Source organism: Mytilus edulis, chromosome 5, assembly GCF_963676685.1.
Source record: "Mytilus edulis chromosome 5, xbMytEdul2.2, whole genome shotgun sequence".
Taxonomy (NCBI): domain Eukaryota; kingdom Metazoa; phylum Mollusca; class Bivalvia; order Mytilida; family Mytilidae; genus Mytilus; species Mytilus edulis.
The window spans coordinates 54,113,528-54,132,640 of NC_092348.1; the positions used below are offsets into that span (position 1 = coordinate 54,113,528).

The 19,113-nt window shown below is 31.7% G+C and overlaps 1 protein-coding gene across 1 annotated transcript in view; it reads right to left on the reverse strand.

Moving 5' to 3' along the window:
* LOC139523908 (inositol 1,4,5-trisphosphate-gated calcium channel ITPR3-like) overlaps positions 1–19,113 on the reverse strand; it is a 106,448-nt gene that overhangs the window by 45,522 nt on the left and 41,813 nt on the right. The window contains exons 21-35 of the mRNA XM_071318302.1: positions 13,516–13,593; positions 11,673–11,805; positions 11,359–11,468; positions 10,908–11,024; positions 10,246–10,396; positions 8,535–8,634; positions 8,236–8,290; positions 7,103–7,203; positions 5,404–5,503; positions 4,571–4,678; positions 3,019–3,155; positions 2,441–2,508; positions 2,032–2,087; positions 1,299–1,460; positions 53–291 (exon numbers count right to left, since the gene is read on the reverse strand). Of these exons, the coding sequence (XP_071174403.1) occupies positions 53–291; positions 1,299–1,460; positions 2,032–2,087; positions 2,441–2,508; positions 3,019–3,155; positions 4,571–4,678; positions 5,404–5,503; positions 7,103–7,203; positions 8,236–8,290; positions 8,535–8,634; positions 10,246–10,396; positions 10,908–11,024; positions 11,359–11,468; positions 11,673–11,805; positions 13,516–13,593 (1,715 nt within the window). The remainder of the gene's footprint in view (positions 1–52; positions 292–1,298; positions 1,461–2,031; positions 2,088–2,440; positions 2,509–3,018; positions 3,156–4,570; positions 4,679–5,403; positions 5,504–7,102; positions 7,204–8,235; positions 8,291–8,534; positions 8,635–10,245; positions 10,397–10,907; positions 11,025–11,358; positions 11,469–11,672; positions 11,806–13,515; positions 13,594–19,113) is intronic.

Consider the following 19,113-nt stretch of genomic DNA (forward strand, 5'->3'; position numbering starts at 1 on the left):
GAAACGTCTAATAATTGCATCAGCTTTTATCATCTTTATGTTATACTCTTACCTGTCTTCACGTGACATATCAAGGACATACGCCAACTTCTTGTAATTTTGCATGATATACTTCATAACAAAAGCTTGGTTTCGTTTTAAAGTAAGATCTGATCCAACTACCTTTACAATCATGCCTAAGAGGTCAAGAAACTCTGGAGCACGTTCCTGCATTTCAGCTGCACGTGATACAATTTTCTGGATTTGTCTCGGGCTTATTTTCAAACATGTATTTTGATTTCCAATGAACACCTATAAAAAAGTACGTTTTACCTATTTTAAGATTTATATCAGATAAATAATCATCATATTTAATATGTTTCTATGTAATTTGCTTCTCGTTGATTAAAAGATGTCTTTTCAAGATATCATTTTGAAAGATGAAAATTATTCAATATTATAGAGTGGGTCTGAAGCTACTAGTATTACCAACAACTCGCAGAGTCAACAAACCAGCTATTGCTCTCCAGATAAAGCTTAATCGTTTCATTAGACCTAACAAGAAAACTTTAAATACACAGCATGGCAGTAAAATGTTCGGATATACATAAACATGATTTATGAGAATCTCTTTTTATTGCTCTTGTTTTAATACTACATAGTTTATTTACTGGAATGGAAATTAGGAATTCATATATAAAGATTTCCATTCAAACGGTTGATGATATTACCATGCATAGCACATCAACAATAAACTATCTCTCTCTCAATAAGTTCTCGCATTGACTGGAAGCTGGTTCAAAGCAAATTTCATCGAATATATAAACCATGTTTTCCCAGACTAAAATACTAATCAGAACACATTCAATGTGTTCAGTGTAAAGACGTCATAAATATTCTGAGAAAAGCAGTGCCTTGTGCAAAGCCAACCTATAAATATCGACAGAATGTAGGATCGTAAGTTCTCTCTGTGTAACAATAAATGATAATATTTAGTTATTTGTTAATTCATTGAAAAAAACAAATCAATGTAAGTTCCAATAACGTGTTAAATTGATAACTTTTTAGAATAAGTTTATTCAAGGGATACTACATTTACATGGATCGTATAGCTGGATGTATAAAAACATCATAAAAAGTTTAGAACGTGATAGCACGTTTTAAAAAAGTTCTATAAGATATGCTTTGGCAATTTTGCTGAACAGTTACAATAAAACTTAAAAACACTATTTTTTGTTCTTTTAAAATTTAAGTAAAGGTCTTTGGTAATTTGGTATTTTATAAATGTTTAGATTTTCTCAATATTAAACAGAGACTACCTCTTTCAAGGCTAAAGCAAGGTCTGATTCGACAACTCTCACGTCCAATAAAACATCTATTCTCTCAAACAAATGATGTTGTACATGTGCATTTTCACGAGCCAGCAATTTTACTAACTGGAAAGTCTTCTGGAAAACATCTCTCATTCCTCTGTATAGCTCCTAAAATAAAAAAAAAGGTGATATAATATATATTCTGGGGACCAACTAAAAAATGAAAAAAAGTTCTTCTGGAGAGAAAACAAACAAATATAGATAGGGAATTTTTATTTTCTGTGACATTGACTATGACAAAATTGTTTACCAGGTATGCTCTAATTAAAATGTGTCCTCGATAACTCGAATTGTTCAAGCAGCAATAATGACTTGGTTAACAAATTCTAAAGTTTTCAATTACGACAGCTTATTTCTTGTGAACCTTCATCTGACCCTTTGAAAAATAAACGTTTGAGAAGCAAAATTCTTGAGACTTTTTAAGACAGCCAAAACTGAAAAAACTGTCCAAAAATGTATAATGTTAATGTTGAAAATATCGGTATTACAGAACCAAAGGCACTGCTACAATTAGAACAGTTCCATATCGTACAAATGATGTCTTTTTACAGCAAATGAAGGTTTGACATTTTTAAATCTGGTTTTGAAACAGTTGCAGCGGTAATGTCTGCATTAGAAGAAAAGTGACTGTATAAGATGTTTCCATGATAAATTGCATGTATAAGAAAGGTTTACTTACTAAGAGTTTTGTATCGATTTCTTGGGTGAGAACATCAAATAAGATTGTCAGAATTCCTGTAAATAATGTAGTGAACAATTTATTAGCAAATGTTCTAACTATCATATGGTTTTCGCTCTAAAACATTTAAGTTTTTCATTCCAAAAATATAAAACAGATTTCAAAGCACAAAAACATTATTTGCTCTTTGAATATATACAAGCGAAACACTATTGTTTCACCACATATAAACATGAATACAACTATTTATGAAGTTAATATACGCATTTAGCGACAACTATTAGTGTTAAATCAATTCATATGTCAAGATATCGTTTCAAAGAAAAACCAGATTATATATCATAAATACTTTTATCTCATTATCAAAAATAAAATTGTACAGATACTTGCATGTTTATAATAAACTTACCATTACTTATCATGATATTCTGGTTCATTGGGTGTGGTTCATCGGGAGTCATTGGAAGGTGGCAAAATCTAATAATGACAAAATGAAAGGTTGATAAATCCCATTTCTCTTTATTGTTCATTATTAAAGTGTTTTCTACCGATCTAATTAGACGAATTTGCATTTTAAGCAGATCGTTTTTCTACCTGATTTATATTTTTAATCAATCAGTTTTCTGATAAAATGTAATTAACTATAGATTACTGTACGACCGTTCCGTGAAGTAAGCTATAAAAGATAATTTGCATCTTTCATGCTATGCAGTTTTTGGTTCCGAGTACATCAGCCTTTTTTTGTGTGTGTCTGATATTTCTTCTACCTTTGACACTTTTTGGTAAACTCCATATGGTATAAAATTGAGAATGGAAATGGGGAATGTGTCAAAGAGACAACAACCCGACCAAATAAAAAACAACAGCAGAAGGTCACCAACAGGTCTTCAATGTAGCGAGAAATTCCCTTGATATGTTTTGAGCAATATTATATTTTTCATATGTATTTATACATTTTAGTAGGTAATGTGATAAGAAATATCTTACTCTGCTAAATCGTCCAGAATAGAACACATTAATTTCACTTGTTGGTCGTCTAGTTTTGTTCTGGCTAATCGTCTCAAAATTGGCATGTTTTTCAACACCTCTCTATGCACTCTTGACGAATCTTGCGTTAGTAAAATCTGTAAAGTGTTATATTTTTTTAGATACTATATATGAATGAAAAAATAACGTTGGGTGCAAAGCAATACAAATGGACAATTAAAGAAATACAACGCGCATACAATACCGGAAACTATAAATTGGTGCAATTTTAGGCAAATATATAAATTCAACATTACTCAGGTTTACATAGCCAAACAGATAAATCAATGTCATATCTTTTGAACTTGTGTGTTTAGCTTTTCATACAAAGTTTAATACTTTTTTCTGAAACAAAAAGAATCAAACCGAATGTTTTAGTAACTATATTTCTGTTAAATGAAGATATTATTATACATATCTGGTAAATAAACTCATCATAGATACCAGGATTTAGTTTTGTATTTACGCCAGACCCGCGTTTCGTCTACAAACGACTCATCAGTGACGCTCGAATCCAAAAAAGTTAAAAAGGCCAAATAAAGTACGAAGTTGCAGAGCTTGAGGACCAAAATTCCTAAAATTATTTCCAAATACAGCTAAGGTAATCTATTCCTAAGGTAGAAAAGCCTTAGTATATCAAAAGTTCAAAAGTTTTTTAAACGGGACAATATACTAGCTAACTAATTTAATGGCAGTTGTTTTTCTTTGTTCCGTTGATTGATAGCGTTTGATTTTGTGAGTTTTTATGTACTTCCCCTTTTTGAATATGCATAAGAGTTCTGAATTTTTTAATACTTTTTCCGTGTGGAAATTAGACAAAACTGCTTGTTCTATGATGAAAAACACACAAATGCAAGCCGATAAATCGATTATCAGATATATGGACGACTTTGTGAAAAATCAGCTGCTTGACAAATAACTTTTTTTAAAACTCTTGTTAAACATTTGAGTCTTCCTTCAAACTTTGAATTAGTGTACTTTCTTTAAAGGCTTAAATACTGTGTCTAGCTCACGATGTAACAATTAATAAAATAGAACATATCATTTTGAGTACGGACCAACAAATTTGTGTTATAAGATGCAAATAAGAATTTTAAAGTCTTAAGTTGACCCACTTATGTGATCGAATCAAAATGTTTCCGAGGCAAACAGGCTAGTGTGACAACAAAGATAGTTACCAAATTAAGAAAAAGTGTTCTACGAAATCAACTGTTTGAAAGAATTGAACTGAAAGAATAAAAAATATTTAAAGATAATAAGGCAAAATTTAATATTTTTATAAACAGTCCGTCATTTAATATTTTTATAAACAGTCCGTCATTTAATCCACCATTTTCTACATTTGAAAATGCCTGTACCAAGTCAGGAATATGACAGTTTTTGTCCATTCGTTTTTGATGCGTTTTGTTATTTGATTTTGCCATGTGATTATGGACTTTCCGAATTGATTTTCCTCCAAATTCAGTATTTTTGTGATTTTACTTTTTCCGTACTAGCTTTTGTAACAAAATACCTGAGCTTTTGTAGAAAGCTTGAACATGTTGGTCTTTGATGAGTACAGTTTGTTCAAGATGTTTAATGACTTCGTTATCATTTTGTTGTACTTGTACATTGATAGATCCTGAAAAGAAACTCATGTCAATAACGTCAAAACATTCACACAAGCGGAAATAGTAGCTGTATGTATCACGATATTGGAAAAATACGATGTGTTTCGTTTTACAAATCTTTTAATACTTTTGGAAAACCTAAAATATGTTTTTGCGTTTAATATGCAATAGGTGCTTATAATGGCATCTACAATAGTAGAAGACAATTTCATATCATATATTGTTGTTGTTGTTGTTTTTTTAATTTCTTCTCATTTGATTTTACAACTACCATAAAATTGTTCAGAAATGCAACACCCCGAGGATAATAAAACTCAATGACCAAAACATACAAAAGTAAAGTGAATTAAGGAGAGAATTTATATTCAAAAACTTGTAGTGATTATGAAAATTGATAAAAATGTTCGTAAACTAAAATCTGAAGATAAGGAACTCACCTGAGAATTTATAAAATGCATTTAAAAAAGGAACATTAAGCCTGATAAATTCTACATGAGAAACTATATGTGTGGATTTTTTTCCGACATCTGAGCGAATAAAATAAAAATTAAGACTTCATTTAGGAGCGAAGGTCAATCCGCTAACACACCATGTATCATGTAATCTCTAACAACTGCGTTTGTTCCTAATCAAACAACAATTCATAATGACAACAACACACTGTATGTAATGATATTGAGTGAGTAAATGTCTTAATGAAAACTGCACACAAAAATGTTTAATATGCATTACCTACCACCAATACTTTAGTAAGAAAATCCATATCAAATAAGGCTGACTGGTTAAACATGTCTCTCAGTTCTTTGTTTATTTTTCTTTGCAAAGATAATGCTTTCCTGTAATTCAAGTGCATGTATAATAAAAAGTTAAAAAAAATAAAATACCAAATTCCAAGGAAAATTCAAAACGGAGAGTCTTTAATCAAATGGCAAATTCAAAAGCGCAAGCACATCAAACGAATGGAAAACAACTGTCTTATTCCTGACTTAGTACAGGCATTTCCTTATGTCAAAATAGTGGATGGAGCCTGGTTTTATAGCTTACTAAACCTCTTAATTGTACGACAGTCGTAATCAAAGACCTTAATTTCATGCTAGTACCGAAGTAATAAATTATATAAAAATGATGGAATTAGGAACTAATTAATTTTGTTTGTTAACTAATATTTTGGCATTGCACATACTTTTCTCACACGGTTTATTACATCTTCATAATGAATCCGTGGGATGCTTAATGACTGATACACTAGTCATAGAAAACAGAATTAATTTAACATTTGTAACTTGTCCTAAACTAGCTTTCATTAACTATGAGTACTCTTATTTTGTGTCTATTGTTTATAAATTAGTTGTTTTCTAGTGCTTCTTACTAAATTATTCAGTAATTCATATATATTTTATCTAAAACAAAAGTCAGGAGCCTATTGTTAAGTAGTTATCGTTTGTTGGTGTGTTTTAAAGATGTTTTTTATTCTCGTATTTTTATAATGATTAAACCGTTGTTTTTCCTATTTCCTGACTTGGTACAGGCATTTTCTTCTGTAGAAATTGGTGGATTGAACCCGGTTTTATAGCGCTAAACCTCTCACTTGTATGACAGTCGTATCAAATTCCACTATATTGTAAACTACTGTTGCCTATAAATGTATATATATATATAGATAATTTAGCTGATCTGTAACAATAACATCTTCATGCCTTATATATCATGTACTGCAGTACGCCGCTAGATTAAAACTGACGTGGAAAGGTAACACACGGCCAGCGAAAACTCTTTTTTTGAGAGCCCAGGCGGTCGTGTTGTCTAGCGGGACGGCTGCAGTGCAGGCGATTTGGTGTCACGATATCACAGTAGCATGGGTTCGAATCCCGGCGAGGGAAGAACCAAAAATTTGCGAAAGCAAATTTACAGATCTAACATTGTTGGGTTGATGTTTAGACGAGTTGTATATACATTATGTACACAGCCATGTATCACCATCATTGATGGCGATCCGATGGAAACATCTGTTGTAGGGTTGTCACTGACTCAGACGTACTTATAAATATAATTATTTTCTGTGACTGTATCTTACATTAATTTGTAGGATCCTTTACTATAGATAATTTAGCTGATCTGTAACAATAACATCTTCATGGCTTATATATCATGTACTGCAGTACGCCGCTAGATTAAAACTGACGTGGAAAGGTAACACACGGCCAGCGAAAGCTCTTTTTTTGAGAGCCCAGGTGGTCGTGTGGTCTAGCGGGACGGCTGCAGTGCAGGCGATTTGGTGTCACGATATCACAGTAGCATGGGTTCGAATCCCGGCGAGGGAAGAACCAAAAATTTGCGAAAGCAAATTTACAGATCTAACATTGTTGGGTTGATGTTTAGACGAGTTGTATATATATATATATATATACACACTTTACTTTTGGTGCTTTACTTACTTCGACTGATCATGAGGGTTGAAAGAATCACGCAACATAGATTCTTGTACATTTCTTTGACCACCTGATTCTTCAGCTGCTTTGAACTTGGAGACAAAACTCTAAAATTATATACATGACGTTTTATTGTTTCTTGTCAAACAACGTAATCTCGATGCTAGTTTTAAAAAATAGACAGCATAAACGTCCGCATACTAATGTCACAACCGTGCAAGGGATGAATTCAACTTTTCAACGAAGAACCCTTATTGCAATAGCTTTTTGTAAGAACCGACCCTCGAGCTCTATCGAGGGATTCCAGATATATTGTGAATCATGAAGGATAATGCTAGCTTATTTTATTTTTTCCTGAGAAGTTCCGGTATGAACTCTCTCGAATTGTTTAAAGATCAATTTTTGAATTAACATCAAACGGTACTAATTTTACGGCACCAGATTCGAATTTCAATAATTTAGAGTCTCTCAGCCAATATGTTGGAAATATCAAAACCTTATACAAACGTTGAAGAGGAGTTTTAACTCAAAAGTGCAAAATGTATAGCAAAGACAGGACAGAGAATGAGGGCTCGTATGCATAAAACTACTTAAGTTAAGATTTTTTAATGAACGGACGGATTTTTCAACATGTTCTACGATAAATTAGTACTACGATAAATTAATCTAAATCTAGTTAGCCTAACTTTTGGTTTGATAATTCCTGATGAATTAAATGAGGATAGAAAACAGAAAGAACTGTGGATCTGCTTTCATATACTACTAAGGGGCTAATTTATGCCATGTAGACATTCGTCTAAAAAAGGGTAATATACGTTCAATAGTTATAGAGTTTGATTCAGGACATATTAATGAATATCATTTTTTTATAAATTTTTAACTGAATTTTACAATAATTTGTAACGATCTCAGACATTGTTGACTTTGAATGATTTTGGCTATTCTAATTCAACATCTTTTGCTAAAAAAAGCATCCAATATATTAATATACTTCTTCCATTTTTAAATTTCGGCTAATCACATTATAGATTTAAGGAAAATCTGATATGCTCATCCAAATAAAAAAATCATAGTAAGTTTTACTTTAATTAACGTAAAACTAGTGCACAATCAATAGTGGAAGAATTCAATTGCCTCACCTGCAGTCTTGAATTTCTTTGATAAGTAAGGAGAAGGTCAAGGACTTCTAATACCCTTTAAAGAAATGAAAGAAATGATATAATATTAAAACGAGCTACCGTGAAAACATTTTTCACGTTTTTATGTCTTTTATCATTTTTCAATTTTAAAATCAAAATTTAAGTAATTTTTGAAGTGGTTTGCAAATATTTAAGAGAGGAGCAGATGAAAAGGAATCTTTTATAAAGTGACGTGCATTTCTAAGTACCTATCGATATTTAGAAAAATATTGCAGCTGAATCATATTTTGAATACGTACTGATATTTGGCATTGACAATAGCCTCTGTCTCTGGAGATTTGTCCCAGCGTTCAGATGATTGATATTTTGTCACCAACTTTTTCTGTTCTTTTGTGTAATCTGTTAAGATAAACACAGCAGTACTATCAATAGACAACGTGTGGTCAATTGAAGAATATATCTATTTGATATACAACAACTCAAGTGGTTTTGTCATGTTGGTTATGGTTTTTGCTTTGAAATATCAGTCAATTGTGTTTTCTGATTGGCCGTCTTTTGCATAACTGTAATCTAAATGACAACACGCAAAATAAAGTTTAGCCCAAGATTTTTGTTTGGAAACAAAGAAAAATTAAAAATCATAATTGCATTCTGTTACGATACAGAGGCTGAACACATTTCCGAAAAAAATATTTTGACATTAAAATGAAAATCCGCAATTAATCCTGAGCGTTTTTTTTAAAGCGAAAGATACCGAAGAGACATTCAAACTCATAAGTCTAAAATAAATTGACAACGCCATGGCAAGAAACTAAAAAGACGAAAAGGCAAACAACAGTAAAGGTTCGAAATATCCTCCATCGCTTACCTCGCAAAATATTTTATATTGATTTTTACATTATAATCAGGATCAATATTAACAGAAGATACGGCTAGCATACATCACAAATGATACTCCAACCTTGTATTCAATTTAATATACAGAGAATTTGACCTCACAGAAAAAATATCAGTTATCAGGAATTGTTATGTTTGGTTTTTTTCCTAAAATGATCTACACTTATTTACGTTTCTCCTGCTACAAGGTAAATTTAAGACTCAACCTCAGTTTTTCCACAAATACTACTGTGCAAAAATTCATTTTGATACATTGTGCTTTGTCATGTTTGAGGCATATTTTTCAAAATATGATGTTGAAACTTTTGAACAACTTCGGTACAATTGGATATATTTGAGACAACATTATATTGCAGCTTCTTTAATTTACTTAAGCCAAATTTGAAGCAGATTTAATAATCGAATTAGTTTTTTTAGGTTGAAAAATTTATCAATATTTAAAGAACCGGCATACTGATTATCTTGTTATATATCATATTTGTAGGAGATAGTTATCAAAAGTACCAGGATTATAATTTTATACCCCAGACGCGCGTTTCGTCTACATAAGACTCATCAGTGACGCTCAGATCCAAATATTTAAAAAGCCAAACAAATACAAAGTTGAAGAGCATTGAGGACCCAAAATTCCAAAAAGTTGTGTCAAATACGGCTAAGGTAATCTACTCCTGGGGTAAGAAAATCCTTAGTTTTTCGAAAAATTCAAAGTTTTGTAAACAGAAAATTTATAAAAATGACCATATAATTGATATTCATGTCAACACCGAAGTGCTGACTACTAGGCTGGTGATACCCTCGGGGACGAAACGTCCACCAGCAATGGCATCGACCCAGTGGTGTAAAAAGTACCAGGATTATAATTTTATACGCCAGACGCGCGTTTCGTCTACATAAGACTCATCAGTGAGTATTTAGGAGAGTATGGCCATACCCTTTTCTTTCTTTTCTTTATCCTTTTCTCTCGGGTATGGAAAAATCATGTCTTCCATCCTACAGGTTGAGCAATAGCGGCAAAAGGTTATCAAAAGTACCAGGATTATAATTTTATACGCCAGACGCGCGTTTCGTCTACATAAGACTCAACAGTGAGTATTTAGGAGAGTATGGTCATACCTTTTTCTTTCTTTTCTTTATCCTTTTCTCTCGGGTATGGAAAATCATGTCTTCCATCCAACAGGTTGAGCAATGGCGGCAAAAGGTTCTTAACATCTTCAGCGTCTAAATAGTATCCAAACTTTACCAAATGATATAACAGACGTACAACCTACAAAATCAAATTAAGTCATACTAGTTTTAAATGCGGAACATGTTCTTGGTAACAATTTTCTTGAAGGCTTCTGAAACAGATATTTCACAAAAAATTGCAGTGTGGCGTGAACACCAAAAAAAGGACTTATACGTTAGTATAAAAAATCAATGACATAAGTAAAAACAAATCTTAAATTCAAAAGTGTTGCATGACACAAGTTAAGACTTTCTTTATATAAATGAAAATAACAATTTAAAAGTTTGTTTTAAGTTTGTGTTCTACATGACTTAGTGTGGGGAAGTTTGCTTTAAATCATTATGAATTTTAGGAGATTATATCAGAAAGACAAGCCTGCATTTCAGCTATTTCATAGAAACAATATCATCTTGGAGTCAACATTCTAACTTAATGATTTTTATTTTGTTTTCAATTCATTCTTGTTAGAGAATTGAGACAATGATAAAAAAATTATACATTGCTAATTTTTTTATTTCTTATATAGATATAATTATTTAAAGTTCTGTACCTGTTCAATTAGCATGTTATGGCCTATATCGCACGCAAACATGCATTTATTCTGGTCAAGGAAATCAGCAATCCAATCTCGTAAAACGGGGAAAATGGCAACAAGCTCTTTGACAACCTACAACAAGATTAGAGAAAAAAAAAGTTCATGCACAGCTTGTTTGATGCTCAGTTTTTTTTTAACTGTATTTATTAGTTTAAAAGTTAAAAAATAATTTGTTTAGATTTTTAAGACTTCCAAAACCAATTTGCTAATACAGAAAAACAGATAAGGAATATTTTACCCTATGATAAAAAATATATCTTTTGCTTTTCATAAATTGATACTTGTATGAAACTTGGAAATATTCAATGTTGTATATAGAGTTTCTACTAAGATTTGCAATCAGTTTAGAAAAACAATGGGTCTTATCAAACCCGAACAATATTTAATCTTTAAAAGGAATATTTACAAAATCTCCTTGGCTTTTCTCTTCGTCTTTTGATCCAACATATTCGTATATGAAACATATGTTTGGATGATCTAATACTGAATAGTTGTTGCCCGTATCAACAAACATGCCTACAAAAATGAAACACATAGATGAATTCGAAATTCGAATAACGAAATGATTTTTTTTTTATTTTGTGACAAAATTATCAATGAAACAATAACGACTGATTAGATATCCATATAAATATGACTGTTGAGTAATCATTAATAACATTACTAAAAACATTTATAACTTTTTCCCAAATGTTAGATAGGTGGCTATGTGTTGCTTACATGTTGTAAGATCACAATATTTTGCTCTAATTGCATCAGGTAAAATTGTTGATCTCAGTGACAGAAATGTTTCTTCCCATGTCAGATATCTCAGTTCTTTGGTCAGCATATTAATTGTATAATCGTTTCTACCCTAAAAATAAGGAAACAAAGGAAATCATTGACACAAGCATGAAAAATGTTTAGAAATTTGCTATTTTTATTGTTTACTTTAAGCAACATGATGACTTAACAGTCATCATGTTGCTTAAAGTAAACAATAACTGAACTGGAACTGAATCAAATTTAATTTTCTGTGTAGTGTATTGTGTAAAGTTGTGTATCGTTTCATCTTTTTTCTTGCACCATACTTTACATGGATGATTCAGGATCCACAAATCATGGTAAATCATCTAGGAATTTGTGATAACAATTGGAACATACCATACTAACTTCACAAAAGAAGTGCAAAACAAGAATGTGTCCAAAGTACACGGATGCCCCACTCGCACTATCCTTTACCATGTTCTATGGACCGTGAAATTGGGTAATAATCTAATTTGGCATTAAAATTAGAAAGATTATACTATAGGGAACATATTTACTAAGTTTCAAGTTGATTGGACTTCAATTTTATCAAAAACTACCTTGACCAAAAACTTTAACCAGAAATTCCCACTTTCATTTTCTATGTTTAGTGGACCGTGAAATTGGGGTCAAAAGTCTAATTAGGCTTTAAAATTAAAAAGATCATATCATAAGCAACAAGTTTACTAAGTTTCAAGTTGATTTGACTTCAGCTTCATCAAAAACTACCTTGACCAAAAACTTTAACCTAAAACTCCCACTTTCATTTTCTATGTTCAGTGAACCGTGAAATTGGGGTCAAAAGTCTAATTAGGCTTTAAAATTAGAAAGATCATATCATAAGCAACAAGTGTACTAAGTTTCAAGTTGATTGGACTTCAGCTCCATCAAAAACTACCTTGACCAAAAACTTTAACCTGAAACTCCCACTTTCATTTTCTATGTTCAGTGGACGTTGAAATTGGGGTCAAAAGTCTAATTTGGCTTAAAATTAGAAAGATCATATCATAAGCATCAAGTTTACTAAGTTTCAAGTTGATTGGACTTCAGCTTCATCAAAAACTACCTTCACCAAAAACTTTAACCTGAACGGACGCACAGACGGACGGACGGACGAACGGAAGCACGGACGGACGAACGGAGCCACAGACCAGAAAACATTATGCCCCTCTACTATAGTAGGTGGGGCATAAAAATATATGTCTTATACTTACAATACACGAAAGAGATAAATATACGGACCAACAGTAAAAAGAGATAAACGGAAAGTTAAAAAGCTTTTACTTTTGGAAATACGATTATATCAAAATTAGGAGTTATATCAGCTTGCCAATTACATAACACCTCGACACATCACATAACAGCATAAACTTTTCAATATGTCATGTTGGAAGTCTAAAAAAAAGTTCGTACTTAAATAAAATAATTCTAAAGTATTGTAAATATGTATGCTGACTTGCCATGGAAGTTATGATAATGTTAATTCTTTATAAAAATAGATTCAAGTTATGATAGACAAAACAATTCAAATATGAAATAGCAAACTATATCGTACTGAATACATAATACTCAATCGTATTATATTCAAGATTGTTGACCTGCAAACCACCGGCAAACAAAAACTAACTGCATGATGGATTTGATATTTGCGTACAAAGTACAACTCAACGATTGATAAGACTGAAAGACTGAAAAGATAAATGCAGTTTAAATCTACACGTAGAAATATAGCATTAGATAAGCATATGGAAAATTAGAATATAATTATTTTACTTACAAAGCAGAGAGCTTTATAAAGGTCAAGCTGATGGATAAAGAAATCATGTTGATCTTTGTCATACTCCTCGTCAGAAGGCTGAAAGAATAAATTCCATAATCATTAATGTGAACACTATCACATATGTTCTTATGTAAAAAACATTGCAATTGATTTACAACACATATAAGATATTGCATTGTCAAAAAGTAATAAAAAAAACCCACAAAAAGTATTAACTGTTACTTTGCTTCATTTTGTTGTTGTCGTTCCCATTTTGTATACTTAATCGTTCTGTGGGAAATGTAAAATTTCAGAATATTTTTGTAAACTTAAGGTTATACGGACAGTCATAACTTAACCGGTTTTTTTGTTTATTAAATGTTCCCTATATCCATGGCATCAACATACTGTAACCAATTTAAAGTTAAACCAAATTGTTATTCTCTAAATTTATATTACTGACATGAATTATCATTGATATGGTTATATTTATAAATTAACTGTTAACAAAATTTTGATATATTTTGAAATACTAAGGCTTTTCTACCTCAGACATAGATTACCTTAGCTGTATTTGACAAAACTTTTAGGAATTTTGGTCCTCAATGCTCTTCAACTTCGTACTTTGTTTGGCATTTTTAACTTTTTTAAATTTGAGCGTCACTGATGAGTCTTTTGTAGACGAAAGGCGCGTCTGGCGTATATACCAAATATAGTCCTGGTATCTATGATGAGTTTATTTACTATTAGTGAAATAAAAAAAATTGACAATATTTTTTGCGTCTATTCAGAAGTGCAGAAAAAATTCGATCGATGATTTTTTTCTTAAAATTTTAGCGGAGCGTTCTTCAAACATTACTTGATTGATTGCAAAAGAAAAAACTTGGGTTCATGTGCTTGTTTTTCCAATAAAAGTAATAAACCTTGATTTTTAATGGCAAACTCGACGTTTGCCAATAAGGCGCTTAACTACGTTGAAATACGTTTTAATCGCAACAACGTCGTGAAATCATTCCCGCCACAATGATATAATCCTCAAAATCTTTAATTTAAGTTTAAAGCTTGCAACTTGTTAAATAGCATAAAATATTTGCCAAACCTTTATGAATTGTTACGAAACTTCGATAGAAAAAGTATTCTGCTAAATTACTTTTAGAATAGAAATGTTCGGAAACAAAAAATTTAAATCTGATAAAAAAAATTAATGTTCATCTCTGTCCGACATAAGTCCTACAATTCATGTAGACAACATAGCTGAGCATAGTTTTAATTATTCAAAAGGAAAAATGTGAAACAATTTTAAAGTAAGTGGGATAATATAAAAATCAGGACAATTGGAATGATTGTCAATGAGACAACTATATATATTAACCATAGTTTAAATGACGAAGATAAACGCAATTAAGGTGTAATACCACCATTGATTTCCCCCTATTAGTCTTTGTTAAATTTGCACTTTTCAAAAAACTGTGCAGAATTTATCTTTGTTTCAAATTAAGAAATACTTGGCGTGAGTAAAGTTTTATACTGTCCAGAACTATAGATTAAATTTCTCATTACATTTTATTGCATATAAGAAAAAAACAATCACTGTAAGTTAACCAATCAAATTTTCACCTTTTTTCATTTGGTTCAAGCTTTAGTAACTATGTGACATCAAGTTTCCAAAATATTCTATAGAAACACCAAATAAAAAAAATAATGGTCCTTTGAAACACCCAAGATATATGTTTATTACTCAGAATTTTTTTACTGTACCATTAATTTCCTACAACTGTTAAGGTCAATGGAATATTTTTTTTGACCCTTTATCGTATGCAATCGGATGTGACGTACCATGAATTGGTGGTATAACACCTAAAAGGTCACCGTGCGGCCTTGAAAAAAAGCCACACCGTATAGTCAGCTTTACAAAGCCCAAATATCAAAATGTGAAACAATTCAAAAAAGAAAAACGAACGGCCTACTCAATAGGCATTATATGAACACAAAACCATACCCACATTAACTCGGGTCAGCTTAAAACTATTCAGAATATGTTAAAAAAAAAAGTGAATATTTAGAGCTGTTTGAGCAAATTCATGTCGTTAATGTCTCAATATAGTCCATTGCTGTGTAGTTTAACATTTCATTGGAAGTACAGCAGTCAGTATTAGAGCATGAAATTGCATGAGTATGTATCAATAGATAAGTTACCTAAGCTTGTCTTCAGGGTAATTTTTTTATTACGATACATATAATTATTGACTTAGAGAGCAACCATTAAGTCAAATTTTGTTCAAAAGTTTTTTTCGACGCTATCAATCAAATTTTTTTTCTTCAAAATTTAACACTATAAGGTTGGGGGAAATCTGGATACTTTTTTTTGTTATCTGCTTGACCACAATATTTTTTTCATCAAATTGAGGATCAGAATATTTTTTAGGAAAAATACCATAACCCCACCCCCCTTTATTAATTTATAAATAAAATGGTCGTTCCCTTACTTTTTTGTATTTTACCTCAAATCTAGGAGTGGGTGCAACCACATTGTTTTTCCGTCCGTCCGGTGGTCTAACAAATATGTTTTTTTCTTATCTGAGAAACTACCTTACAGATAGACTGAATATTTGGTCAGCAGCTTAACATCAATGAATTGCAACGTGTGAACACTTACTGATCTGTCAGATACCTAATTCGTGTGTGCCAATACTTCGATTTTTTTTTTACTCTCAATATTATAGGGGATATGCTTAGCACATCAACGGGTGCGTTTTTGTTTTGTTCTATAATATGGGGCTTTTAACTGTGTCTTTTTAACTGACAGCTCTTCTTCATACACATATATATTCCACTGGGTTAAATTCTGAAAAATTCCGTTTAACTTTTTAATGTACTTATTCAAAGTCAGGATCAGTACGAGGCGTTGTCTTTATTTATTATGTTATTTTGTCATTTTGTTGATTGTCTCTGTTAAATTTATCCGTAAAATTCTCTATACGATTTAGAGTTTGCCAAATGGTGTAGATACTATAAAGTGATCAATACAGTATGTTGATACCTAAATTACTTATTGGGCTTTTTGTGTAGTTGGGTTTCTGTCTCATCGACGTATTACATATCTTTTAATCATTTCCTCTATGAAATAAAACATATAAAAAATTATGAATGTGTATTTGATTTTTTTCACATTTCAAGTTAATACAGTTGACTTCCTTAATAATGAATTAATATAACAATTCTCGTGATATGGCCGATTTCTTAGCAGGTACTTTTTTTTCAAATTCGCGCAACCGGATTTATTCCGCACATGTGAATACATCTAAAGCGACGTCGCGAAATGTAATCGTTCTTATAAGAAACATCGCAAAATCACATTGCGAAAACAACACGAAAAGTTTTTGAAACGGTATTATCTGCCCCTGCTACTGTATCGTATGCCCTTAATAGAGAAATTTAGGTTTTTGACGTACGTAATACGTAACATACCTTAACATTTCGAAAAATGTTTATTGTTATCTCCCGTTGACCATTTAACTTGTAAATTAAACAAAAATAATGTATTTTGACGTACGTAATACACCTTAACTTGGTCGTTGTAAAATTGTGTTTGTCTCCCTTTTTCCATTTATTTCAAATCTATTTAAAATAGCGTATTCCACGAGCGATAGTTTACACTTGTCTAATATCTGAACATACGTAACGAAAAAGCAAACTTTGCTCGCAGGGGACACAGGAATATTATGAATTATATACAGTTAACAATGATTCCTATTTTCTAAAAAAAAAAAAAAGAGTTTCTTTTCAACTGATTTGTGAATATGGCGTACCAGAGAGTATACGGGAAAATGAGTTTTTGAACATATTTATTCTTAAAAGGATAAAGTTGATCAAAGATTAAGGACATTGTACAAGTTCAGTAATTTAGGTAAATATATACATTTAGGTTGTAGTGTCTTTATAATATTTAGGCATGTTAAAATAGATGGATTATGTGATCGTTTTGGGTATTATTTTATTTGATTGCCATTAACATGAGAAAGGGCTTTTGTTATTATTTGTAAGAATACCAATTATATTTTTTTGTCTTATTGATAACTCAGCTTTTCTTCACTTTTCAATGAATGATATATGTGTCGTGTGTGCCACAATCTGTCAAAAAAACCTTTTACCTGGAAAATTCATTATGGCAAGTGAAAAAAAACATATCGCGGTGTAATAAATTTGCCATGTTTAGAATCCCTTGAATGATGCAGATGCATTATTGTCAACAGGGGTGTTACAAACGGACGGACCTACGGACCGACAGCGCGATTGAGAGTAGCATTGTGTTACTATTAACATCGAAGCATCCCTGATGAAAGGTAATTACTCTAAAAAAAAATGTGTCGCGGGAAAAGAAAAGGTCGGCGTTTCGACATAACAAATACTAAGCGACATGTATGTCATCCAAGGCGAGATACGGTCTTATAATATCTCAACCAAGCGAGACTTGATGCTAAGATTATTGGACCCTTTGACGATAATCAGCGTAAAACACTTAAGAAATTGACTGTCTCAGGCATGCAATTTGGTGTTGGCTTAGCTGTCAATCAAAACAATACATTACAATAACAGGTGAACCATGCCGAGTAGGGTTTTCGGAAATAGAAATCTTAATATTTTTCCCCTGTTGCTTTCCTTAAATATTTGAGCCAAATTAGAGGCATAAGCGACAAACAAAGCTGAATGAAGCAGCATATTTGATTCGTTTAAAATTTCTGTCGTTTCAATTTGGGTAGCTATCAGACTATATCTGCTTCATGATAAAATAGGGACGAAAAATACCAGAGAGACTGTCAACCTCATAGATTGAAAATAAACTGACGACGCCATGGTCTTAAACAAAAAGACAAACAGACAAATAATAGTACAAAAGACACAACATAGAAGATTACGCAACACGAACCCCGCCAAAAACTGGGGGTGATCTCAGGTGCTTCGGAAAAGCACGCAGATCCTGCTCCACATGTGGCACCCGTCGTGTTGCTTATGTTATTACAAATCCGGTAAAACGTTTAATTCTGTAGGTCACATTCATGAAAAGGGAAGGGGATTGTAGATAATCAAGACTACAACAAACTTGGATATATAGTAAAACCGTGGTTCTAAAGTGGTAGATAAGTAACTGGGGCGGATCCAGCAATTTCAAAAAGAGGGTTCCAGAAAAAGAAAACAAACAATTTGTGTCTCCTTTGCCGAACATTTCACGTATTGTTTTTTAATTTTCGTAAAAAAAAAGGTAGAATTTAATCACAGACCCCCACCCCTGGTACAGCCACTGAGTAAATTATTTGTAACTTTTTATCCGTTGTACAAAGTAAGTTTGCATGGTCTGGAGGCAAACCAAAATTGATGACCCTGACCTTTGCCTTTTTTAGTTGGTTTTTAAGTTAAATTTCTTTTCTGATTCATAATTTTAAAAAAAATGTATAAAAAATATATTATTATTGTTCAGTATAACTAGTTTCCTCGATGTTTCGAGTCATATAATCACGAGACAAACGTCCGTGCTGTAATGTATATCAGTTTAGTCTGTTTAAACTCGCTCACAAGTTGGTTTAAAAAAATGAAAAGGAATCGTTCTTTCTTAATTTA